Source organism: Nyctibius grandis, chromosome 16 (genome assembly GCF_013368605.1).
Source record: "Nyctibius grandis isolate bNycGra1 chromosome 16, bNycGra1.pri, whole genome shotgun sequence".
In the NCBI taxonomy this organism is placed as follows: Eukaryota; Metazoa; Chordata; class Aves; order Nyctibiiformes; family Nyctibiidae; genus Nyctibius; species Nyctibius grandis.
This window is the reverse complement of record NC_090673.1, coordinates 2336423-2363864: the sequence shown is the minus strand read 5'-3', so window position 1 is coordinate 2363864 and position 27442 is coordinate 2336423. Positions and strand designations below refer to the sequence as shown.

Genomic DNA, 27442 nt, shown 5'->3' with positions numbered 1-27442 from the left:
TTTTAATAAGACATCAGATTTTAATGCTTCTAAGTGTTATTCTGGCACAAGACAATACTTTACGTGTTTGCTTTTACAGTTGATCCACTTCATCTGACTTCAAATGTCTTTGCAGTATTCTGCATTATTCTCCCATCCAGGCTTAAAAATTGTACTTTGATCATTACTATGTTATAAGAACGTGGCTATGAATTACAAGCAAAGACCATTTTTCAAGATGAACTATTAATGAGTGTTAAGTTCGGAGAAGAATTACTAAGCAAGTGAGGATTTTTTTTTTTATATGAGGTTTGATCTATAGTTTTAATTTAAAATCTCTCCAAGTAAATCAACAGCCACTAATGATGAGATCTTCGGCAAAATCTTCCATTGTATTTAAAAACTCCTGACAAAATGTACATGCTGTATTTGAAGGCCACCACTCAATCCAAGTGCTGGAGTCCAAAGGGTACTGGAATCTGAGAAGACAACAGAAAATGATAATTTGCTGCTAAGATTTGGGGAGGAAAATGTCAAACAGAAAAAAAAAATTACAATGTGAAATTGCTTGCTTTGTGTTCATAGTCCTGTTTTAAATGTACACATCTGAAAACACATTGTGTAACTATTTGTCAAGCTAATATTTAAAAAATTAAATCAATTACATATTCATATACGAATTATTACATACAAACACTTGCCACTTCACAGCATGCTTTAAGATTAAATCTCTGCATATTCTGATGGTAAATTACTTACTTGAAATTGTAACCAATGCTTATCTTTAAGGCTTCTTTTCCCATGATCAAATACTGCTCTCCTGGGCTCAATTCAACATCTGTACAGGTCTTCTTTTTAACAAAGGTTATTTCGTTATTTTTTTGAGCAAAGGCCTGTCCTGAAGTAGAGTGTCAAGAATTGGACAATTTCACAAAGAGAATTTCCATTAACTCATATATTAGAAAACACCAAAATGTTCTGCAGTACAGCACAGCACAGCCAAGGGATCTATTTGCCACAAGTTATGTAACAGGAAAATTTGATGATATGTTTCTTGTAAATGATTTTTTAAGTTAAATCTGAATGGTAAATAAGCCTCGTGCACATTAAATAATTTTATATTATAGTAATTATAAGGACATATTGGGTGCTTAAACCCGGAGGAAAAATGAGTGAATATCAGTTTCAGTTCCACAGGGCCTCCGAGCAGCTGCCTCTCCCAAAGGCAAGACAGTGAGTGCCTAAGAACATTCTCAAGTCCTTTCTCCCAGAAGCAGAAACATGCCCAGCCTACAAAAATCTGAGAAAAGCTAAGGCAGGGCATATCCTTGCACTACCCCACTTCAATCATTTTATAGACAGTAAGGGAAGGCGTGTGAGACATTTAAACAACAGCTCACAGCTGTATTGATTATGGAATATGTTCACCTTGTTTTGTCACATTTAACTGATTATAGTTCAGGTTTGTTAACAACAGCTATAATACAGAAAAGCTGTTTAAAAACATCAAACAAAGAGTGCCCTTCTCGGCACAAAAGAATTCTCAAAGGCTGTATTTGAGACTATGGTTTTCTACTCCCATGAAATGACTAGGTTTGACTGATGATTTTTGTCAGCTGTTTCAGTGGTCTCAACCAGACAGCTTTTACTCTAAATAAATTGTTAAAGAGATTAAGAACAGGACACTCACCTCTTTTATAGAGGTCCAGAACAGCTGCAGAATACTTTACAAAATAACCTTCTTCACTGCGAGATAAGATGTTTACTTTATAAACTGCAGAACAACACAAAACACACTTTTTATTATTCCTTGTTCCTGCAACACATACTAAATGTCTTGCAGATGCTCAGATGGAGAATATAATGTCCCTTTATAGTCCTAATTTCTGGGAAAACAAGGGCTAAGAAAGATTAACAAGTTCTACCCATGCTCTAACTTGATGGAAGCTCTATCCATGCTCTCACCTGATGCCCCACAACGTTCTCTGACCCCAAAGCCACATGACCATGTTCAAATGGTACCAAGACAAACACAGTGCTTATTAGCAGAACTCATCAGATCAGGCTCACTGGTTATGCAACTTTTATTCAGCAGAGGGTATGGACAGCACTTACTCTTCTCTGCTCCAGCACGTCACCTTCATATACTGTATGCCACTGTCCAGCCTACTGAATTTTAATCACTAAAGATCTAATTGCAACAAAATGTTTTGCAGCAGTAGGAAACAAGTAAACATTTCAGCCAGAGCACATGAAATAGGTAACGACAATGCAAATATTACCATATGCAACATCATTCTGGCATGCAGCTTTTCTCCTCGTATCAGCAGTTATTGACCGATCTAGTCTCTCTTGTACTTTACTACACTCAGCTACATGGAGAAAGAAAAAAGCCAGTGTTAAGACAATGTCATCACATGTCCTCAAATAAAACATCCTGAACCTTTACCTCTTTGGGATAATCTACTGTAACTGAGAAGCACCATAATTATGGGATTGAATGCTGGAACAATGAATATTTAAAATACAAAATAACACCCTCAACCACCTGGACTTAATCCAGCCAGACATCCATGATCATACTGCACACATTTTTTAAATTTTTTTTTAAATGACAGCTGTGTTCTTACGAGGATTTTTTTCCTGTTTAGTGTGGTTTTGTCCAAAGCACTACACTGCATTTTCCCACCAAGTGGAATGGGAAAACATCTTAAAAAAAGTTTACCTTCCATGCATTTGCACTCATCTCCTTCACACAATCTCACAAGTTTTTCATTTCCATAGGGGTTATAAAATATAGTGCACCTTTTATCTAGAAGATCCAAAAAGAAATAATAAATACATACAGAAAATCAAAGTCCAAGAAGTCATCACTGAAACTCTGTGAGTCAAAAGTTACCTGAGCTTAAAATAACAAGGATTAAAAAGCTGTTGAAGAAAGAAAAATGTAGAGGAATAAAGAGTTAAAAGAGAAACATGAATTTGAAGACACGGAACACATACCTGGTGCGTGATATTCATATACGGTGAATGTGGCAGGATTTAGCATCCCAACCTGGAAAAGCTCACTTATTCGGAACCCAACACAGAGAAATTTATTAGCTGGCACCTGTTTGAAAGACACATGAATTAAGGAGCTCTAGAGGAAACAAAATTATTCCAAAGAGTTAAAGTAGTGCTTCAGTTATGAAAAGGGTAACATACAGAGTCTATCTGCAGAATAACATGCCCGTCTTTTATCTCATAATCTGCTATCAACTGATCAACTCCACTTGCAAGCTGTAGGGGAGAAAAACAGAGAAAAATCTTTTATACAAGTTAAAACATTTTTGGATGATCTTGAAGGTTTTGTAATCAGTAGCTTTAACATAATTCTGAGATGTAAAAACCCCTTATAAAGAGGCAACGCTAAAATAATGCTCACACTCTCATTTGTGTTTTTTTTTTGTTTTCTTTTAAGGAAATTATCCTTTTACTCAGTACATGAAGATAATAAGGAATTAAAAAGCTAATTATCCTTAAAAGAATACTTGACTCCATGTATACTATCCTATTTAAATCCTATAACTCTTAACTCTGATTGCCTTTAACTAAAACTCGCATGCTTGTCAATAGGAGCTGGATGAACAGAAGCACTACAGTTAAGATTCAGTTCACAAACTTAAGCCAACTAATAGGTGTGTATACTAACAGTGTTCCCTGTACAGTTACCACAGACAGCATCTCCAGAGGCTGAGGCACACTACCCTAACACAGGTGAGAACTACTCACTCTCTGCTCTTGTCTTTCCACTAACAGCAGAGGGAGCCTAGATGTCAAACTTTAACTAGTTGTCTAGCTTCTGACTCTATCAAAAGTCCATAATCTAGACTTAAGTAGATTATTCTCATTAGTCTTAGAAGTATTTAGAAGCATTGAGGATATAACGATATAAGTTTGCACTACTACTCTAACAGAAAAAGGTGAAGAACAGTAAATCTTACAGTTCTGTCAAAAAAACTTCAGTAAAAAAAAAAAAGTTCTCTAATACTAACAGTAGATAAGTCTTCTGGATTGGCTTCCAATCCGCTAACCAAACCTATGTCCATCACGGCATGAGCAGACCCTGACTGTGGCTCTCTCATGCTGGGCCTGTACCTAAAATAGATTAAAAATTGTATTAGTTAAACATAACTGAAATTAAAAAGAAATCTTCAAATGTGATCCCAGAAAAACCTAAGGAAAATTCTACCAACATTTAGATCATAGTAAACCCATAATGAAGCAAAACAGTCCAGATGAATCATTTCAGATTTATGCAAATATCATGCAGAAAGAAGCTTTTCTTAATACTTATGTTCCAGGAGAACCCATGTATAAATGAAACAAAAACTCCCTCCCAAAGAAATCATGACCTTGGCTCTAATTCTGTTTACACACATACATAAAAGTGAAGAAACAGGAAGAAAAAGATATCAGAAGACCAGGTAAAATTATTAACAAACAAAACCATTTTAATCTCTTAAAAAATAAAAGAAAATTAATATAAATATTTCTGTTAATATAATATTAAAACAATTCCTTAACATGTCAGCTGGGAATTCCACCTTTGCAAGGACACGTGCTGAATGTTAGGAAATCCAGGACATTGAGAACCAGCATTTAGTTAAATGAAACCTTTAAATGCAAAACATTGGCTCAATCACTGTGGAAAGAAAAAAAACCCAACCAACCAAATAAAAACCCCATCCACTATACTTACTTTGCACAAGCCTCTAAGCGCCCAAGTGGCTCCCCATCTTCTTTTCTGTTACCTTTTCATATCAAGTAGAGTCAAATAAGTAATTTTATAACTCTTCAGAAGTAGCAATCCAAAATTCTCATAAAGCATTTTCATAATGGAAAGATAATTCTTTAAATTCTTTTGGTGGCTATTTTTATAGGAACTCATTGTCTAGCCACAAACAAGTAACATTATACTTCTTTTATAATTCGGGTGAAATTGCTTTATGCTTTAATGCTTAATGTACTTTATTGTGTACTTATGTTATTAAAACTACTTCATGGCAAAAGCTCAGAATGTGGTTATATATCCTGTTGTAACTGGACTAGAACTCTCAGTACTTTGTAGAACTCACTCTAACCCCTCCCCATCCTCCATCATCTTTCTTTCTTCTGCTAGAAGTTTGTATTTCTCAGCCCTCCAACTGCAAAAACTCTTCCATAAATGAGTAAAAATGCACCTAACAAATACATTAAAAATTAATTCTATTCACAAAATGGCAATAGTTTCAAGAAGGGCTAAAAAGGCTTCTAGCAATTTCTTTTCCAATTTTGCAATTAGAAAGTGGCAGAATTTATGACAGTTTCATTCTTAATAAGAAACACTTTGTTAAACAAAGTAAGTTTTTTTTTCCTCCCTCCCTTGCACTGACCATATAGTAATATTTAAAACCATATTAACCCTTTACCATCATCTCTCTTTGGAACAATCTTCAATTCAAAGTTACATGACTCTTCAGAAGTACCGATTGTATTATAGACTGTCCTCACCTACACACGGACAAATAAATTAGAGAAAACAGAAGCAGTAAACAATCCTCAAAACTGGCACAGAACTGTGAAAACTCATAATACGGAGAATATAATACCAGTCAAAACAAGTCTGTACAGCATGATTAGTTTTGATGGACACAAAGCAGAGTAAAATAAATGATCAGCACAGAAAGAAATGGGGAATTCTTAGGCAAAAGCACACCACTCTTGCTTGTCGTATTTACAAGACTAAAAATATTATCCAAACAACTCCTGACATTTTATGACTATAAATACTAGTACAAAAGAATATATACATTTCAGATGTTACTACGTTTGATGCTAGAAGAGGCTATGAAAGATTAGAAGAAAATATATCATGGCAACAGCTTAATATTTAGGCACACAGAAATTATTCCTTTAAATATTGCAAGCAAACAGTTTCTCAGTGACATTGCTTAATAAACTAAGAGCAAACACCAGAACAACAGAGAATTGAGCAATTTCTCAAAATCCATCACTAAGTTGGGTATTCCTGTTTAGCTCTCTAAGCAGAGACAGTAACAACTGATGAGCATTAAACTAAGTTGAGCATCTATTTAGATTTATGGAGCAGAAAACCTCTGATGAAGAGGAAGAAACTTCACAACTTCTCTCTCTTTAGCCATAAGTCATACAATGGCTTGTACTTAATCTAAAATAGAGCCCTAATGACATCCACCACTTCAGTCTGAAGGTAAGGGCAACAAATGGAACAGTTTATGAGAAATTTCAGTTTCTTTTTCAGTGTTGATATTAACAAAGCAGAGATTTCATTTTAAAAAATTGGTTGCATGCTTACATTTACTGTGGCTATGCCAGTGCTGCTTCCAGTGCTTACATATATGTCATCATCCAAAGGTACCTAAAGGATTGATGTTACACAAAAAGTTATAAGTTAATAATAAAGATAGTGCTATTAGCAACAATTCAGGTCAGACGATCTTCTTGTCTTTTCTACATTTTAAATACATATTAAGGCCTGATGCTACAATCAGATTCTACAAATAAAACTTCACAGCAACAAGCAGGGATACTAAATTTAAATGAATATTCAAATGCATTAAATTTAGCAGATAAACAAAATCCTTAAACATCTGCTATACCAAATTACTACCAGTTTATTGAAAGAAAAAGCTACTTTAGTAGCAATTTCAAAGTTCAAATAATTATTTAACAAGTTGCTAAGAATTCCTCTTTCACTTTTCAAAAGCAATACTATTCACTCACTGTCATAGTTCTTCCCACGAAAGTATCTTCTGTCAGTTTAAATAAATGAAGGTCTCCTTGGTTTTTGTATGCTACCTTAACGTTCATGTCCAAATGAAGCCGTTTGACAAGAAGGGAATATTCAGTCAGGGCCTCAAGGGCATTAATTGTGTCCTGCCAGAAATCAATTATAAAGAATTAATTCTGGAAATTACAAAGAAGTGAAAATGTATTACATACATAGGACACTGAAGTTGTCTGTGTGGTCTTCTAATGACATTACCCTCTTAAGATGTCTCAGATTTTGGTACTTGAAGAATGAGAACAAAATATTTAAAAGCTCACCTGAGTTGAATAAAATCCTCCACCATATCTTTGCTCTTCAGACAACCATCTGATGATTGGACTAGCATAGTTTTTGTCCCCTCTTAGCAAAGTAGTAAGCAAGGCATATGCTGTCGTTTCGACCATTTCTGCAGTAACAGAGCTGGGAGTGTGTTGGTCTAGTGTTTTGAAAGTATCTTTCCAAAAACGATACATAGGAGGGTCACCTACAAAAGTATAAAAGGAAGGTTTCAGATTGAAACATACCAACAGCTCTCTCCAGACTACACAAGGTGAACTATTGCCTACTCAGGTCAAGGAGGAGGAACTCACGCTGCATTTAACAGAGGATGAAGATATACTTCTCTTACACTAGTAAGTCTGATGTTTATACTAGAAACTGATTTTAAATTTATTTTTTTAAAGCCACTTTCAACAGGCAGGACAAAGCTTTTCTATTCCAGTAGAAACCGTTACTTGGCAGAGAACAGTCTGAGTCCCTTGCCTGTGATAGAACGCACTAAAAAGGAACAGCATTCACAAGAGACTACGAAGTCCTTCATCAACTAGTGAGAAATTAAGAAGAAAACCCAACACAACGAAAGTGAGGGCAGTGGCAGGTATTGTGAAAAATTCCACTCGGAGCCAAGGAAGAGAGTGGACACATCATAAGGATGAGGAGGCAGACAAAAGTAATCCACTATGGACACCTGCAGAAAAGGAAAGCCTATAGATAGAACAAACGTGGTACCATGGGGAATGACAGATGCCTCGCTGACTTGCATACTGTTAATGAAATTGCACTGTTGAAAAGCAGGATTCAATCTAGCAAAAATACTTGGCCACCCAAGACTAAAAATTCACTCATGCCAAAGCAAGCATCACTGAACTTCACTCTTCATGTAGTGCCACCACATTAGAGAATTTAAGAATACTAAAAGAACAGCCTACCTAAGAGCCAACTACAGTACAGACTCTGAGAGAATTTAATAATACCTATGACAGATGCTTCCTTCTTCAGTGCAGAGAAGGCCGAGCGTGCAGAGTGATGGTTCAAATCCACAAGAGCTAAAGCATATGAAGTTATTGCCATAGTAAAGGGGCTTTGAGCAGACTGCACATTTTTCATCAAATAATCTCCTGCTTTATTCTTAGCATCATGGATTTTCTGCAAAGATGAACAAGCTACAGCTAACATCTATTAAAGAAATACATCTAGGTATATACAGTATCTTCTACACTGTATCTTATAATAAAACAATCCAGAATTTCATTGTTGTTCTTTTACCGATTTTGAAAGACAAAAACTAACAAAGCAAATAAGTCCTAATCTTTGAAATTGAAAAAAGCCTCTTGATTTCTTAGAACAAATGTTAAAGAAAATGGAGGAAATTAGAATCTCAGAACATGATCGCTGGCAGAAATAAAAATATTATTTACCTGAGTAGGACAGATTTTAATTGACTTTTCAATTCCAATAACAGAAAATGCAGTGAGATACAGAGTTTTTTCTTTAGCTTCTCTAGGTAATTTGCCCTACAAAATCAAATATATAATTAAATAGAAACAACAGTTAATTTAAATAAATAGAACTTTTTACAGTTTAGGTGAGGAAACAAATAGAAATTCCTGTAAGAAATATCAGTTTGGTTTAACTTGAAAATACGTTGACTCTTTTGAAGGTAATAGCTTATTGTAAAAAAGAAAACAAAATATGTAAAGTTATTGGCAAGCCAAGACTATTGTATTGTAAAATCAACCTACATAATTTTTTCCTAAATATTAAGAAGTGGCAAGCAGCTACTTTTAGTGGGAAAACAGAACGGTTTAGAAGATTGTGCTGTTTTTGCAATGCATTTAGAAAAAGGCATATTTAGCAAAATTGTCTTAAATAGCTGTTCTGGTGAAATGCAGCCTAAAATATCTTGCATTCCTTAAACACATTACCTCCTGGGGACTTCAGCTTTTACTGTATACGCACAGAAAACGTTTGGTTTTCATACCTGTAGTTTCACTGGTTGGTAATTTGAAAATTCACTGAACGACCCATCTGGCATTTGACAGTTATCAATCAACCACAGAAGTGAATTACAAACAGAAATTTGATCAAGATTTATATATTGATTAACTTCTCCAAGAATCCTTAAAGCAAAAGCTGTCAACCTGCCAAGGAAATCAAACAGATCGTATTTGTTTTGATTAGCAGATATTACCAGATTGCTAGAGGCTAGACACAAATTTGCACTATTTATGATTTAGGTATGCTACATACTCCCACAGTTCACAGAAATGCTGCAGATGAATTTTGAATTTAAATTAACAATTGGGCAATGATTACTCAATTTTAAACTAGGATCAAATTCCATGTTTCAGGATATGAACTCTTTACATCTCCAAAAGACTCCAAAATTTTCTTATGCACAGAACTTTAGGAAGATGCTTTTGATGTATCTTATTCCTTCCCTCTATAAGCCAACTGCATTTGCCATTGTGAAAGGCAAGACAGTGACTATGTATTTTGCCTAAATATTACCCCTCCTGTTTGATAGCCTTTAAATACCATATTCGTGTGAACAAAAGGTATGACTCTTCTGCCCTTGCTCATGTCCCTGTATTTAGCTTTCCCTCTTCAAAGCTGGGGTGCAACCTTTGCCTGAGCTTATGATTCTGCAGGGAACCAAGGTCTACACAGTCCTTTTGTAAAATTCCAAGTCCAAAGAAGAGGTTTCAGTACTGAGCAAAATCCTACAAATTATCTCAGTTAAGTCTACTCCTAACCCTTGGCCCAACTTGGTCGTAATGGTGTGAACTACAGACACAAATAAAAGATTTAGAAAGTGAAAACAAGGAATCAAAAGATACTATTCAAAGTTGCAAGCACCATTTAAATCTACCATCAAGTTCACCTCTCATGCTTACTAGAAATTATTGCCCTTTAAAAATTAGTTATAATATGAAAGCAAAGGAGCGAAACAAGCCTCTTCCATCCGTTCTAATAAAAAGACCTTTTTAACTCACCACGTGCTAGCTTGCCCATTCTTCCACATGCTATATGAGAAGTCAGAATTTCTGAATGACAAGATGCTTACAATTCCTAAGGGTATATCAGGCAGAAAATAAATCATGAAAAGAGATTTATATTAAAATTGTGTTTGCTCACTCAGATATATTATCTTTCTCATTCAGCAAAGTTTATGCCCCTACAACTCTGAAGCAAGAGAAGGAGCTATATTTTTCTACCTTCTTTCATCTTTCTCCTCATTTGAGTTCTTGAAGTTAGGGTTTCAGGACCCAGTAAATGCCAATTATTTGACTCTTCCAAGTAGCGAAACACGTAAAATACTGGGGCAATACTCATAAACTCCGCCTCTGCACTGCCCTTTGGCAGATTAGTAAGAGTACTAAGACCACTAGGACTGAGGACTGCGGCAATCACTTCACCCATAAGATGTCCTGTGGAGAGAAAAAAACAAAATTTATTTAAATGAGAGATCACGAAAGTGAATCCAAGGGCAGAATCTGACGGATACTTTAAGCACCATTCTATATGAAGTATTTAAAATTCTACACAAAAAGGTGATCTGCAAAGCCTCTTCTCAAAAAAAGGAGAACCTAAAAATAAATTTAGACAAATTAAACAAAGTAATATAAAATAGGAGAAAAAGAAAATGTATACAGAAAGTACATATGCAGTAGAATAAAAGTTTCAATTCAGTTTACCTTTTACACTGACACTTCTGTCAATTTTTGTTTTAGGGACCAGATTTAGTGGGATTTTGTATCGAAATTCTTGTCGTCTCTTGATTGAACCTATAATTGAAAATGTATATATATATATATCTCATACTGCACAATCTAAATCAACAGATGAATCAGACGTAATAGCCAGATTTGAAGATCACAACTATCTGAGAAGTCAGTAACAAAAATATCTGTGATAAGATGGAAATGAGAAATATGCCCAAATGCACACACAAACAATATCAACCTTTGAAAAAGAACAGATGCAACAATTTAATCTTTCTTTTGCCTTTTTTGTTAGGAAAAAAAAATCTGATCTGGACCTAAACTTCGTGGTTTCAGATTCATCTCTGGTTAAATGAGAACATATTCTGTTTTCATTAATAAAGCACCTGCTAACTGGTTTTCAAGCACACTGAGAAAAGCTTAGTATTGTATCGCAGTAAAAGATACATATAAAGGTTCTTTTAAGAAATGAATCCAAGTATTTTTTTGAAAGACTAGCTATTTTGAGATGGATTTATTAGTCAATGAAAAGACAGGAAATCCTTGGAAAGGACATATGAAGAATATTTCAGGAAGGAGAAATGCCATTTTTTTCACATTACAGAAAACTTCATCATCATGAATTAGGAATATGAAAAAATAAACAAAGTAAAGACATATATGATCAATTCTCTTACCATAAACACCCTGTGGATCCAAAGTGAAACCTGTGTGAAGTTCTCTCTTAATGCCTTCTGGCTGAAACCGTTAAGAGGAAAGAAGTAGAAAATGAAAACACTTTTCCTTAATCAAATATATTAGCTGAAACAGTTTAAAACTGTAGTATTTTTGCCTTCTACATCCTTCTCTGTAGTTGAGTTTCACTTAACTTAACATTTATTCTATATACATTTAAGCTAGTGTTCTATCTCCCAAAATCCTTGAGAAAATTTAACAAAAGATTTAAATAAAAGCTCAGGAAGGTATAAAATTACAAAAAATTGTCTTTCAACAAAGCATGCCTAAGCAGTTGAAAATACAAATCAAGTAACTTAGAACACAGTATTCTCCTTGCTTACTAAGTTATAATCTTTCTGTCGATCTAATCTTTCTGACAATTCTTATATACAAGGTTTAAAAATGTGCGTACTCAAATACTCAGTCATGCATTTTACCTCTGCATACACCTCAGTGAATTCAATGATATCACGTGATATTTTGGATTATTATAATATTAAAATAAAGCAATACTCATATATTGATTTAATATATTTTTATTTCTTGTGACTGAATCAATACAAAATTCAAAACCACTACAAATATTTTGATTTTTTTCTTACCATTACACGTAATGTTTTAACTACAGTTTCACTCTTCCTGGCTGTCAGCAATGTAAAGTTGATAGTGTGAAGACCTAATTCCAGAGGAAGTATTCTGAAGGTAACTGGTGACAAAGAACCACTGTCGAGATTCTTAAAATTACAACTGCGTATCCTCGATCCAGTAGTTGCAGAATCTCCAAAAGAACAGATTCCATCTCCAGCTGCTATTTTAACACAGAACTGAAATGTTGCAAGATTTTAAATGTTTCACCTCCATGACAGGTACAACACCAGACAAATATTAAAGCCACTGAGATACTGTACTGAGCATTCTATCTGTAATACTACTTTTCCTTTTACAACAAGCAAGTGTTACTAACTTTGGAATTACTATTACTTGTACTAGAGACACTAACAAATGTTCATTAGCAACACCAGGCAACCACTATACTAAGCTTCATACACATATCTGCTTCATACGCACACCTTTGCATACTATACTAAAATTTTTTCAATAATAATTTTGCACTTCTGTTTGAATGTGTTGCCTTAAAATGAGTCCTTTTATATTAAATCCCTAGACAATGTAATGTGAGCCCTGGAGCAGGTCATTCAAAAAGTCCCATCACTTTTTGACACTGTGTCCAAACAATTGGAATAGAAAAAACTGTATTTTAACTTTCAGGAGGCAAAGTTGCTAGGCAAGAGCATGACAACATTGTAATCAGTGGAATGGCTCAAAATGACACAATGATTGGATTTCATTGTTACATAGTTATGTAGAGCAGACATAACACTAGCTGAAGGACTGGAGAAATCTGATCCAAGGATCTGTTTATACTGGATACTCGCAGGGGAAAGGCTTTTTTAGTTTGTTATGTTAATCTTTCTGTAGAACTCACTAAAACCACAAATTACCTTAATTGCAGAAGCTCCATGGTTATAAACTGATCCTTTTAACTCAATTTGTTCTCCCCGCACCACAGAATAAGGAACATAAACGCTCATGAAGATATCTTTTACAACTTGCACTTCCAATGGCGCAGCAACACATATACCTAAGAAAATTAAAAACATAAAAGCAGATTATCTTACCCACCCTTCTGATAAACAAGCTTGAAAAGTCTCCACATACTTGCCACCTTTACTGATGACTTGTCATTTTTCAATATGTACTTTGAAATGGTCCAAGCTTTTTTAAAAGTGACCAGGCTCTTGCTTCCTGTTCCAAGTTGCTGTCTCCCACTCTTCACACATACAGCTGACATATCAGTCCTTTGGGCTTCTAATCCTTCTTCCCAAAGTGAGAAACAAATTTTCTGTTTGGACTACCATATTTATCAGAAAATTTGTTTCTTCCTCTCCTCAAGTCCCTGAGGTGTTTATAGCAGGACACTGTAAAGTTGTGCCAGGGAAGAGTCACTCACTATTTGTTCTTGTATTCTTAGTCATTTATTATACTCCACTGCCAAAGGCAAGACACACTAGACAGACCTTTGTTTTCCCAGCCACTTAAATCCATAACAAGAAACGAAGTAACTTCCTTTCCCTAAAATATATGTTTTGATGCTTTCTTTTTCTGTTTATCAACCAGAAAATTAACATTTTAGAACATACGTGTCAACTGCAACGAGAGGTTCTGCAAAATCCAGACAGAAAAGCTCCTTAATTCTTTAGCTACGATCTAATTAGGTTGCAGTACCTACCTTTATCAGAAATGCCAACACCTTGTACTTCCCAGGTAGTCAGCGAATCAGGCAAGGTGATAGAGAGAGTTTTTGACCTGTGTTTAGAAGTGTTAGTACATTTATACATTAGCAATAGCCACCTGTTAACACCAACAGCTCATCAACACAAAGACAGTACGTGCCCAGAGCAGCTCCTGTATCTAAGAGAGACTTGGGTAGGACAAGGTATGAGAGCATATTTAGAAAACAGGACTTCTGGATCTTTGAATAAACTTGGTTTTAGCCGACTCTGCAGAAGCAGGTGTTTAGCAAGGTTGAAAGTGAAAGGAAAAGTGACCTAGAAATCTGAGCACCAGACAGCATATCCTGCACGGAGGAAACCATGGCAGGAATAGTTTGTATAAGACTGCGTTTTAGCACACATCTCAGGTACAACTAAGGGTACCCAGCTTACAGAAAGTAAGTGCTAAAATTGAGGTAAAACGATGACTAAGTCAAATGTTGGTAACTGATTTGAGAAAAGTAGTACCTTGGAGAAACTTGGTGAACTTCCCACAACCAGCTTTCAGGGAAGTAGCTACGAACTTCTGCCTCATCCAGTTCCAAGATATCCTCAAAATCTGAAGAACATAAATAAAGCAAATTAAGAAAAAAAAACAAACCACCTGCCAACAGCCTTCCACCAAAGGCTTCAAAAGCATTATCTTTTTTGTGTGATACTGTATTCTGCTTACTTGCTTCGAGTTAGTCCTAATACAAGCAAAAAGGTATCTGAATACCCTCAATCAAAAGTCTGCGTTAATCCCACCTCATCTATTTACACATGTGAATACCCGTCCAATATCCAGACAGAGTAACTTGTTAACAAGCAGTTATAGGGAGAGAATGGGAGACAAGAAATGTCACACTCCCACTGATCTTTCCTGAGATGTTACCCATTGGCTGTTTTGGGCCTGGGCAAAGGATTCAAGTTTAGCATTACCTTCACAGGCAGTTATGCTCTTTTATTGCAGTTCTGCTTGTTCTAAATATGGGTGAAGAGAATATAGCTCTTAACAGAATAAAGAATGGCTCTTTACAGGTATACAACCAACGCCTTTGGAGACTGGTAAAATTCTTTCTGGAATAACCCTCACAGGTAATAGGGAGGGGTTAATAGATTAACAAAACTATAACCTCTATATTTACCCATATCCTGCTGGAAGCGTTTCACCACGTGTCCACAGGAGAGGTAAAGCTCTCGTACTTACGCATTCTCGCCAATATTAGAAGCTTATTAGGCTCTTCCTCCCGCAGTCTGTTTGCAAACTCACAGCAATCTCTGAATGCAGAAACACACTTTTCATTACTCCGAATTCGCTGAGCTCTGTCACTGCAAGTCTCAGTGACTGGATATGCTTTCACACCAGCCATGCAGCATTTTCGAATTTCTGGATGTGCGTATTTGGATGCTGAAATAATAAAATAATTCCCTTCCTTGAGATGAAGTTTTTATTTTCAAACGCATCTGAACGTATTTTTAAAACTTGCAGAATTTCAGTGAAGGTACAGATTTGAGGATGAACATAAACTTGTCATTACTCAAAAGCTAGTGACACATACTTAATCACTACTATTCTGAATTAAAAATATAAATTAGATAAGAGGAATTTTGTTACATTTATAGATTTTAACAGTCAAAGGTTCTTCTGACAGGTTTGGTCCCTGGCAGGTGGTCACTGGGAAAGACTGCCATATGGCAGTACTGTGAGTTTTCAGGCTATGCCTCTTCAGAAAAAGAAAAGATCTTACAACATACGCTGTACTTTCAATGTGTACTTAAACCTGGCTGACTTCAAATTCCACATACGGCTAGGAGGCTTTATAAATGGGGTCCTCTCTAAAGTAATCTGCCGTATTTGTCAGTCTCTCTCCACTATATTAAGTTAATAACAATAATTAAAAGCTGTAAGCAAACACTCAGATTCTCGATTTCTAATGGATGTGATTTTTTTTCTGTAATTATATATGTTAAAAGAATTTTTTAACACCTTTGTTGAGTATCTGCTCCTCGAAGTTGGACCGTTTGGTTCTTAAAACTTCATTGCAAGTTTCACCTGTTCAAAAAATAAATAAATAAGTACAAAACACATGACCTTTTTGTAATAGCATAGCCCACTTAAAAATAATTCCATAAAATAACATACAAAATTTGGGAGACTTTTCCTGTTTACTATTTTAATTACATAGAAGTATTTTAATTTCAGTTACAATAACTGATCCACAGTCATGTTTTCCTCCCTCAAAAATCATTAGTATATTAATTTAATGAAGTTCCAACATAATAACTGAGAGTCGCAATAGAATATTTCAGAAAAGAAAATCCACAATTTCATGCTTAACGCCAAGGAATATACCTGCTTCATTTGAATCATCAGCATTTGCATTAGTTAAAAATGTGAGCCCAGCCATTCGGAATACATCAACGTTGTTCCGTCCTCCTCCAGCACCACACCCAAGGTCGCTCTTTTCCAAATCTAGCATTATCTGAGGAAAAACCATATCGACAGCTATGCAGAAAGGCCACTTTAGCCTGGAAGATGTCTTCACAGCACACTGACGAATACCCTTCAGCGATATTGGAGCTAATTCAAGCACCAGCACTAACCCAGCCACTTTCCTGTAGCCCCCGTCAGAATTAGAGAGTCATGCAGATGAATCCAGGTGGAATGCTTCACTAACGTGTTTGTAACAGTCCTGATACTCAGACTAGCTTGTTTAAAACCAATTCAATAGTGCTATAAACCAGATACAAACGATTCAAGGTTGGTGCAAAAGTGTTCTCCTGTTCGTCTCCTATGTATTTTGTATCTGACTGTTCTGAAGCACTAAAAATACACCGTGTTTTATCATAGGAATGGAATTCTTTCCATGACAGATGATCTGTAGGTTTCACTTCCATACATACGAGTCTAAAATTCTACAAGGACTGAAAACCTCTATAACCCACTGAATATAATAGCATCTGCCGTATCATTCTACCAGTATACCTTAAAAATGTAACCTGAAAAGATTATAGGAAGAACTAAGTAGGAGAATGTAGTCTCCATGCCTCTTTGATCAAGGAGCTCTCTAACACTGCAACGTATTTTTGGCCAAGTCTGAAGGGTTCTGATGAGACAGTTCAGGTCTGCCTTTAAAACCACAATTTACTTTTACTGGAAATCAAAATATTGTAAACTAATTCTTTGTATAATTTTGAACTGTCAGATTTAAACCAGCAACTTTTATTCTGGACTGAACTGCTCTTCTGCATATTTTCAGGCTTACTGAATGCATGACATGTAATAGCTATCTAAACATGAACATGAAACAAAGAGCAACTTGTTTTTCTTTTGTGGCTACTACTTAACTTTTTCCATGGCTCTCTTTCCTCTTCCTGTGACTCCATACACTGCCTTGTCAATAGATGACAAAGCAACAAAGGAATTGAACTGTGTTTTCATGTTAAGCGATACAACTTCTGCTGGATTCAGTATCTTTTTGCTTGATTGCAGCTTAATCTATAAATTGAAAATAAATATTGGTAATTTTAAAAGCACATTGTTCCAAAATAAATGCATCTGAAGGCAGACACTTCAATCAAGGAAGTGTTAAAGAACTTGTGTAATTCCATGTTAAAATCTGACCATTAAATGAATGTACATTCACAAATTTTAGTGGCTATTTTGCTACTCACATCAAGGCTATTCCCACACTTCTGTTCCACGTTCAGCCAAACTGAATCAGCTACTAACTCCGCAGTTTCTTCTCCCATTACTATGTAGTAAACAACAAGACGTGCTGAAGGAACCATTTCTTGGGTTATCTGAAAAGTTAGATGTTCGTATTCCAAATCCTTAATTCTCTTCTGAGTTCCAAAACTTATTATCTTCCCTTTTGACATGATCTATAATAGAAAAATGACGGAGAATAAAAAAGTCAAAATTTATATTTAATGTTTCTTACATGGAATAATTACTTGCATTTAGATATAATTGAACACGCACAAAAATGGATTTGGGACCAGTGGGTCTAGCTCGAGGGAAGGTAGCTGTCTCCCTCATCCCCTAAAAAGAAGTGCTGTCTCTGCACATCTTTCTCTTCCTCTCTATTTCAACTCCTGGAATAGTTCTTGAGACTAGCATCACCTGTTCCTAATCCCAGTCTATGTCTGATGAAAATTCAAAACAATGGAAACTATATAATTTAAACATGATACTGTTAAAAATTTTTTAATGTAAGACTGATGGATTGTATATGGAAGGAGCAGTTGTCTGAGCTGCACGTATTCTATGCTGAGGATAGTTCTTGATTGCTGAGGGTTTTCATCTAGGACCACATATTAAACCACAATTCAGTATTTTATGTGGAAACATCTGTTACTTACCAAATAGCTGTAGTGATGTATGTTATGAATATACCGACTGTGTGGATATACATTAATATTTATGAAATCCCCTACTTGTAGTATTTTGTGGTTTGAAGCCCAGTCAATATATAGATAACTCTGACTTAATGATGAATAAGCTTTGGCTTCATAGGTTTTACTTGCTTGGTTTTCATCTAAAAGATGCGGATCTGCAGTTTTTACCTGAAAAGATAATAAAACGTCTGAAAAAATTTTTAGTAAAGGAGGAAACAAAAACTGTGTGTCCTGACTTCTGAATAGTTTAAGTACAGAATTATACTTAATAAAACAAATAATTACAATATTAAAAGCATTCTGTAACATATTTTTCAGAGGGATTAATAAAATGAAAGCCAACTCAAGACTTTCATGTTTTCTTTAGTAAAAAGAACTATAAATATCAAGTGAAATATAAAATGGTAGTGTAGAAGCACATAAATAAACAGAGCAGAAAAGATTAATGATATGCCTCCCTGCATAGTGAGGGAAGCACTCTCAGAGATTTGTTTGCACACAATTCGCTTAGATTTTTTTATTTAATAATTATTATGAAATAAATATGTGACAAATTAGGATATTTTGTTTCAGAACAATCTAATATAGAATTTAGTAGAGAAGTAATGTTTCATTATAGCACTTACATTTCATAACTGATTATTTGTAACAGTCTCTAAGTTTATAAACTATTAACTTTTGAGTGTAAAAATCTTCCCATCAGTGTTGTACATTCACAAAAGTACAGAATTAAACCCTCGAAGAAATAAATTAATGGAACGATTTAACTCACTTGAAACTCCAACATTTTGCTATCAGATGGGACATTAGCCACAAACAAAGCAGTTCCATCATTCATGCTTGTTTTTCTTCTCCCAGATTCTGAACCCTCTGATATCAACTCAGTCTCATCCATTTGCTCACTAAAAGATTTTGCAGCGACAGTTACAGGGACATTTCCAACAAAGTGATCTACTGTATCTTTCACCTGCACCTGTTCATCAGAACAGAGAACATTTCTTATATGAATGGTGACATTTTTCAAGGGGAAAACTTTCAAGCTGCTAAGCTTCCTCTACAACAGCAAGTTAAAAAATGTAGAAGGTCAAAGCATGTTAAGACCTACAATAATATATACAAAAAAGAATAAGGCTTCTGCATTATGGGTTTTATGTTGTAATGTGCAACAATACTGCTTATGTTAACTAACCTTAATGAAGAAGGGAAGTCCAGGCTTCACAAAGAGAGGAGTAGCAACCAAACTCAATTTGTAAGGAGAGACTGCAAATCTGACTCCAGCAAATTCTGCTTCACCACTGAGGCCACCTAACAAAACATTATGTCCCTTTTAATAATCACATCCTAGAGCCTGTGTTTTCTCCACTTTCCTTCAAAGGTCAGCACAACCTGTCTGTTATAGTGAAGTCCTGGCATCTAAAGAGTCAACTCCTAGCACTGTTGTGAAAACAAATAGCCAAAAAAAAGTTTAATCCCTAAACATTTTTACAGTGACAGATGGGCTGTTCTTCCTTATAAATTTTTGGAAGGATTTCTGAATACTAAAGAAAGTCTGATACTAGGGAAGTTATCCATATAATTTTGTTTTCTAGTTCTGTTTACATTTGCAGGTATATTTAAAAACAATTGATCAAAAAGCACCTTACCTGTAGACTCCAACACTGATGCCACGATATATAAATATGACCCATCCAATTCTTCTAGACTTTGAAATCCTATAAAACTCACTGCTTCCTTACTGTTAAAATTGATCTCAGCAACTCCATTTTCAATCTAGAAATGAGATATAAATCATTACTTAATAGTCAATAATTTAGAAATAATATATAGATACACTACAGGCAAATTCTAACTTCAACATGTTTCTGTTCATTGTCTGTTTTCAGAGGAAATCAAAGGTGGCAATGTTCTAATGAAGAATTCTTTATTCCATAAAATTATTGATAACTAATCAACCAATGGCATATATTGCAAAGTCTGCATACAGGCCCAACTAGGTAGAAATAACACATATATCTTCACTAAATGAGGACAGATAATGCCTTTTATCATTCCTCAATGACTAGATCAAAAAGGCCAGACTAAATGAGGGAGAGATAATTGGTGGAGAACAGACTCCCCATAATATATCAATATAATTTTGATCTGTTTGTCTCCCATCGTGATTTGGTATTACTACATCGATCCTGTATTTTCTTTCTTTCATTTACTCTGTAACAGATAGCATAAAAGTTATTTCATAGAAATTTCAACCACACAGTTTGCTCATGAGTAACTGAACCAGACTTGAAATTACTTTGTCTCAGACGCTGCCTCTGAGTTTCATTTTGAAGTGCATTTCTGTGGCCCCGATGATAGGATTACACAGGAAGAGTTGACACTGAATAGCTGTCAGTGCAAACTAGGAGTTGGAACTCATTCTCATCGAATTTAATGGGAAAACTTCAGTGGAATTGGATCAGTCCTGAACTAAGCATGTGAAATCTACACAAACTAGGCTTGCATCTTCTTACCCTAGTTACATGCATTGCACGAGGCATCATTCTTTTTTCAGTTTCTTCAATTATTCCAAAACGAAGAAAAACATCACCACTTGCAAGCCTTTTATTATAAAAATAGCTGAGAATAAAACAATACAAATGTTTTTAAGATTGCTTTAATGGCTGCAACAAAGCATTTTTTTTGAAGCACACTAATTTCCTAGGCAAGAGATAGAAAGCAAATGTCCATGTAGCTTTAAACACTTCTGTTGAAAAATAATCACTTTGTAAGGATTTTAAAAAGGGTCACTTAGTTCTCTTACAGAGCAGAAAGGATTGAGATGATAGGGCTTCTTGAGGAAGTAAAAGAGGAAACCCCTGGACACAGGAGAATCATTCTTCAGGTAAAAGAAGAAGAGATACACACATATTTAGAAATGGAAGCCAAATTTCCTTACCTAGCTTTCACAACAATCCTGAAGTTCTCAAATTTATCAGAACTAATAAAGTTACTTTCTGGTTCTATGATGATGGAAAAACTTGGCATTGCTGAAAATTAAGTAGAAAAGGAAGCCACTTAGATGTGTTTTTATACAGTAAACCACAGGAACTCAGAAAGACGCCTCTGTGTAGCCATCAAAGAGTCACGTTAGTTTCAAGTGATTTGAATTACAATATTATAGCTCCAAAATACAGCTGTCAGCTTGTCCACAGTGAAACACAAGTTATAAAGCCCTAAGTTATTTACAGTTGCCCTGGCTCCACATTTTGCATCAGTGCAACCATGTCAAGATGACCCAGTATACTAAAGAATAACTCTATTTAGAGGCAAGTTGTATTAATACAGTCTGATACCGATGTGACCGATTACCTTGAACTGACATTGCCACTGGGCATTACACTGCATCCCACTGCTGTGTATAAGAGGTCAATGTTACCTCAGGCATTTCTGCATTTTCTTCCTCTGTGTTGTATAACTGTCCTCTTTACATTTCACTGAAATCATATAAAAATGAAGGTTCACAGTATGGGCACACATTACCATATTCCTTAACTTCAAACTTGGCAACAGCTGAGGTTATGAAATTCTTCTTATACTTGGCTTCAATCTTCCAAATTCCATACCTAAGAAATGCCAACAATCAAACATTTTTTAAGATGACAATTAATATTGAAGACAAAAATTAATATTACTGCTTAACAATATTTCATGTTGATAATTATTTGGAGAGAAAAATTCTGCACCAAGTTTTTGCATGTTCAACAGCTACTTTGAGAAGATTCTGCTTTGATATTTTATTATTTGAAACTTTTTAAAGCATTGAAATAAATTGGAAAAGAATATGCCGTTATTTATATGACAACTATCATCAGAATTTTGTGTGTTATGATCACAAGCAGAGACACATTTTGAAGACTGCAAATGTAACCATGGTCATTAGGACGTTATTTGCTACCTTCTTTCACTTGCCAATTATCACCCCTGAGGTTAGATAAATGCCTGTTTGTGGCTACAAGTCTGTTTCAATGCAGTCAGCAGGATTAGTATGTATCACCTACCCGATTTATCATAATTTGGATGATTTTTCTTTGCCACTAGATGCACTCAAAAGGCATTTGCTTCATTTCAAATTGCTTTACTTAAACCCACGAACTGCTATGGGCAGAGCATATCTAAATGTATATATCTTCCTATCTTACCATTCAAAGAAATGGATGAGTCCTTCAGTGCATCACCATCTTAAATGATGTCAAACAAACCAACAAAGCTCAACTACAAAACTTTGTATTATGGCCAAAAGCAAGTGGTTCACAGTGACTGGATCTATCAGAAAGGTCATCTTGAATGAAAACCACGTTAATCTACAAGCAATCAGATCTCGACTGAGAATAGGTACATGTATCTACACTGAAAAATGTACTTGTAAGATGTATTAGCCAAGAAAATGCTCCAAAGGACTCATGCAGACTTCTGTTAAGGTCCTCTCTCTGACTAGAGCACTGAGGCACAACTGCAATTCACATAATAATGTAAGGAAAAACCGTTCCTACAATCTTTCGTCTGTATAGCACCACGATAAAAATTATGCAAGTCTACTGTTAACAGATACTCAGTTTCAAGAAGGATACAAGATTAATTTTTACTCAGACTGAATTATTGCTTATTTCCTAATGAAAAGTAAATCAGTCAAAAATCATTTTTCAAGCACCTGCTAGCACCCTTCTGCCAACTCAGTGAATCTTCAGCACCCTCTCAAGACTAAAAGGAGAACTGACGAGATATTTATTTTGTATGCTGCTGCTACTGGAAAAATGATGGTGATTTGTATGAGTGTATGTATGAAATATGAATGTTTCCCCTCCTTGAAATCAATACATCTTTGACACTGTTTCTACAGTAGAAAATTTTAGTTTTTATTAACCTTCCTTTTCAATTGAGCATGACAAACCTACTTCTAAGTGTTCTTTAATTTCAGTTTTATCACCAGTAATGTCACTCACTACATCTCGTCACTTTCTCTCGTTACAGTGAGCATATGCCATCTATTTGAAAATGCAGAGGGTAAGCTTCCCACTTGGCTTTAGGAGACAAATGTTAGCTTGGAAGTCAACTGAAAAGGAGAATACTTGGTCATAAGTTCCTCACTTATACCACGGTTACACACTGCGTGAAATGTTAGAAGTCTCCAAGTTTAAAGTCATGTACACTCTGTGTATCAAGGAAAAGACACACTGACAGTCTTTAAGAAGAGGCAGTATTACGTTAATAATTCTCAAAAAGCATTAAATAAATCTACTTAGGATTAGGAGGAATCTTGAAGTCAGGAAAAGAAACTATTCCAGTATAATCTTCTTCTTCTATAATATCCACTTTTACTCCTTCGGGATCCTTTAAATTATAACAGGAAAGAATCAGCAGTTACAGATCATTCTTATCAAAAGGAAAATCTTCATTCAGTAATTTCAATGGGAGCTTGGACATAACGTATTTTTCTAAGAGTTTTGCCCATTTCACAGCATGAAAACACATTTTTACAAACAACTCAGACTGAAATTCTGATAAAACATTTTACTGTGATTCCAACAACTAAAAGCTGTTACTACACAATGCTTAAAATTGCTAAAAAGTTACTGTAATGACAAGCCTGTTGTTCAAGGCTAAAAAATATAGTATAGTAGAAACCGATTATTTTTATATCTTAAATAACAGTATGAAAACCATATATTATTAAAATTCCCTCAAAAATCCTTTCCCCAGATATTAAAGATAATTATTTTTTTCCATTCCGTAACAACCTCTTATCTGGGACTTGAAAACCTCTGTCCAACTATGAAAAGTCATTTTTAGATCTTTTAAAAGATGTCTGGCTACCTGCAAAAACATCTAACAGTTTTATTAAATATTGACTGCAATACTGATTTACCATCTAACTACATTTATTGTTTTTGTGATCTACAGAATATTAATATTAAATTAAATTACAACTTACCACGAAAGTCAGGACAGTTTCTCGCCGAGCTGGTCGCAGTTCTTCATTCAAAGAATAAACCCTGACTTTCACTGTAAGAATTATTACAATAAATCTCAAAGTCAAACGGTATTTATTCATACTAGCAACAAGAGACCCTGCACCACCACTCTTTCACATGGAATCATCACAGTGCAATATAATTTTTTACATCACAAACCTAGCATATCACTTTTGTAGGAAAAGAGCTCAATCTACATGAAACAAATGATTCAGTCATCATTTCTTCACAAATATTTTTAACATATTCCCAGGAAAAACTTTCATTCTTTGTGCCACAGATGATTAGTCAATTAGTTGTAGAGGGCACGGACCAAGAGGATATTGGGAGAAGTGATTAATTTCTACAGTATGATCAAATAGTTCAAAATATTAGTCTGCTGATTAAAAAATTAAATAGCACCAGATGGCAATACAACATTTCCAAGAGTTTAAAGGACATTTAAATCCTAATTCCTTGGCAAAGTCAACAGACTTTAAAAATTAAATAACAGCCAAGACAAATAAGCATTATTTACCTGACTGATCAGGAGTATAAATTGGTTTGTCTGTATGAATAAAAAGAAACCCATTCTCATAGGAAACAGGAATCTTTTTTAATCTTGTAAAATGTGAAGAAACAGCTTCCAAATACACATACTGGACTGAATTCTCTGTTCTTGGCAAATCTGTTGGCAGAAGCTGGGAGAGATGAAATAAAGATTTTTAAAGAGTATTAAAACATTTTTCACATATTTTTTCCTACAGTATTTTTTGTTGAGAAAGGTATCTGAATAGCAATTACTCTCCTGTTGTAAATGATATTAAATAAAAACGTTGACACCCATAAGCGTTTATTCATAGATGATGGTCTGGAGTATTAAGCTACAAAGAGATATTTTGAAATTTTGCATTTTATTTATGTCCAGAACTAAAATAGCAAAGTGCAAAGCCCAGTGAAGAGGTTACAAGAGTTCAAATGATCAGACTTCCACTCATACACATGATTAATCTTGGCCACCCCAAAGCTGCTGTTGTGGTTGGTAGTTTGGTGAAATAGCTATTTTGGCTGAGAAGGAAAACTGGGCGAGAAGCACCTCCTGAGAGGCAGCAGCCCAAGTAAAACCTTCTTGTAAAGGGTGTCATCCCTTTACACTAATTTTATCCAATATAATTTCAATTTCAGACAAACTAAAACAAAATAAACTACATGTGGCAAACTGAGAAATCAGAGCGCTAGGCTTCCCTTCCCAGTTTAAATAACTGAAAACTTACCATAATCTTTTTTCACACTTACAACTAAATGTGACAATAAAAACACTGCAAGTAAAGTCTGAATTCCTTACTGTTAAAGTTACAGCATCTTGGAATTTGTTGGCTGGAGTTAAAGAAATACGGCCAGAAGAATAAACAGCAAGTTTATCTGGAAAGCTTCTTATGGCAATATTGACTGGAAATTCCTTCTCATAACCAAAAGCTTGAACGACGACTTTTTCAGATGCCCCAACACGGAAGATCTTTGGTGCTGTAATGACATATCTGTATGTGGAATATGAAACAATTAAAGGGTAATGGAACTATATTTCTTTCTAATCTCTTACTTCCGTTTGTAATTCACTTATGTACACACCATTAAATGCCAGAAGCACTTAGGTTGGCTGCTTTCTATATACCATTGTTAACAGATAGAAGAATCAAGAAAGCACTGCCAAGCACAACTGTAAAATACACTAAATAAAAGCTTTCATCAAACCTGTAGCAAAGTCTCTGTCTTCAGGCACTACAGAAAAGCTAATGAGCACCAGTTTATTTCTTAACTTTTTTGCATGTTTGTCTTGTGGCATGTAAGGAGATGACTCTACTTCTTTCTTTGGCAGCAAATACAGTAATTCCAGAACCATCGGTAGCATTTCCAGCATTAGTCCCACAGACACTAGTGAGAATTCTGCTTGTGAAAACACATCAATTTGGATAATTCCTTTTGCATTGGCTCTACTTAAATTTTGTATCTATTTACCTAAAATAGCAGACAACAATGACGTAACATTTCTAGTAAATTTGCTTTACTTACGTTTTCTCTTGGCTAGAAGTTGTTCCAGAAAATAGCAAAACAAAAAAATATATTAAAATAGCCATAGTGTGTATGACAACAAACAACAAACCATAGATGCTAACGATTCTGGATTACACTGTGTTTGGCTTCTGCAGTAGATGAACAGAAATACCACCGACACATTTCACTCAGTTAATTATTAATTGCAGATCAGGTTTTACTAAAACATTTCCCCCTCCCAAGGAAGCCAGAAGAGCTAAACTTAGGAATTTTTAAATTTAGGATTTCAATTTTTGAATATGTCCAGAGCAATCCTACGCCAGTCCTAACTTTGATAGCTACACTAAAAAAAAAAATTTTCAGAGGTAGCAAAAAACCCACAACAAACAAAAAATTAGATTCAGTTTGTCCTTCAGAAAATAATTTTTATTTAAATCAAAATGATTTTAAATTTGTGTCTGAAGAAAAAAAAGCATTTGAATTATATAAAATATAATGTGCTGATATGTTTAGACTATAAGTTTTCATTTTTTTTGTTTTGAAATAACTCTTCACTTGCAAATTTATTTTAGCCATTTGTATTCCTGATCATGCCAACTTTCTGAGTACCTCCATTAGAAATAAAACTGCAATATGAAAATATTAGGGCACAATACATCTACAACATGCTCTATTTTAAACAGCACTTGTAAAACAACCACTGGTGACAAAACCTTTGCATGCCTGATATCTAAGCATAGGCCCTCAACAAATAAGTCCATGAAAAGTTAAACTAAAGTTGTGCAAGACTTCTCCAGTTTAAACAAATACCATAGTCAACCTTTACGGGAAAGACATTTCCAAAACTATTTCTGATCAATAGAAAATTAAATTACACAAAGGCCAACTTGGGCTTCTCAACAGATGCAATAAACTACAAGGGAAGTAACAATACAGAGAATAAAATTGTACAAAATGTAAGGTGCTTAGTATTATTAAAAATAATGGCCCAAAGACTGATTATTGAATACCAAACAGCGAGAATTCATACAGTAAGTTTACATGGGTGCTATGTAAACCAGAAGGAGCAAACAGTAAAGAACACCAGAATACACTTTAAAAGTTTAACAATATTCTGAAGTAATGTCTTTTAAATCTAGTCCTGTCCCTTCCCTACAT

General features: G+C 34.9%; 1 protein-coding gene across 2 annotated transcripts; it reads right to left on the bottom strand.

Annotated features, from left to right (window-relative positions):
- Window positions 1–26367, bottom strand: C5 (complement C5). Of its 2 annotated transcripts, none has more exons than XM_068414256.1 (41): window positions 26303–26367; window positions 25578–25770; window positions 24771–24933; window positions 24214–24284; window positions 23521–23612; window positions 21765–21847; window positions 21181–21271; window positions 20756–20861; window positions 19889–20015; window positions 19435–19550; window positions 19018–19218; window positions 18210–18413; window positions 17520–17729; window positions 17194–17343; window positions 16198–16327; window positions 15832–15897; window positions 15052–15252; window positions 14331–14421; window positions 13820–13896; window positions 13032–13171; window positions 12132–12353; window positions 11490–11550; window positions 10786–10875; window positions 10306–10518; window positions 10084–10159; window positions 9069–9228; window positions 8506–8601; window positions 8062–8233; window positions 7087–7292; window positions 6763–6915; window positions 6335–6397; window positions 5423–5511; window positions 4721–4765; window positions 4014–4116; window positions 3184–3258; window positions 2983–3088; window positions 2705–2791; window positions 2262–2351; window positions 1670–1753; window positions 739–877; window positions 1–458 (listed from the first exon to the last, which is right to left on the bottom strand). In XM_068414256.1, exons 1-41 carry the CDS (start codon window positions 26365–26367, stop codon window positions 329–331), a joined length of 5037 nt encoding a protein of 1678 aa, XP_068270357.1. In that variant the 3' UTR covers window positions 1–328. The 2 variants fall into 2 exon arrangements, with proteins under 2 accessions (XP_068270357.1, XP_068270356.1); XM_068414255.1 differs by having other exon boundaries at window positions 4721–4772; window positions 5430–5511.
- Between the last annotated feature and the right edge of the window lie 1075 nt (window positions 26368–27442).

Excerpts from the sequence above, each read along its gene's own strand:
- C5 (XM_068414256.1), bottom strand. The coding sequence starts at position 26,367 with ATGGCTATTTTAATATATTTTTTTGTTTTGCTATTTTCTGGAACAACT. Across the intron at positions 21,272-21,764 it reads GTTTGAAGTTAAGGAATATG|CAATGCCAAGTTTTTCCATC; the intron begins GTAATGTGTGCC and ends CTTAATTTTCAG. Across the intron at positions 6,398-6,762 it reads TCGTGGGAAGAACTATGACA|GTACCTTTGGATGATGACAT; the intron begins GTGAGTGAATAG and ends TCAATCCTTTAG.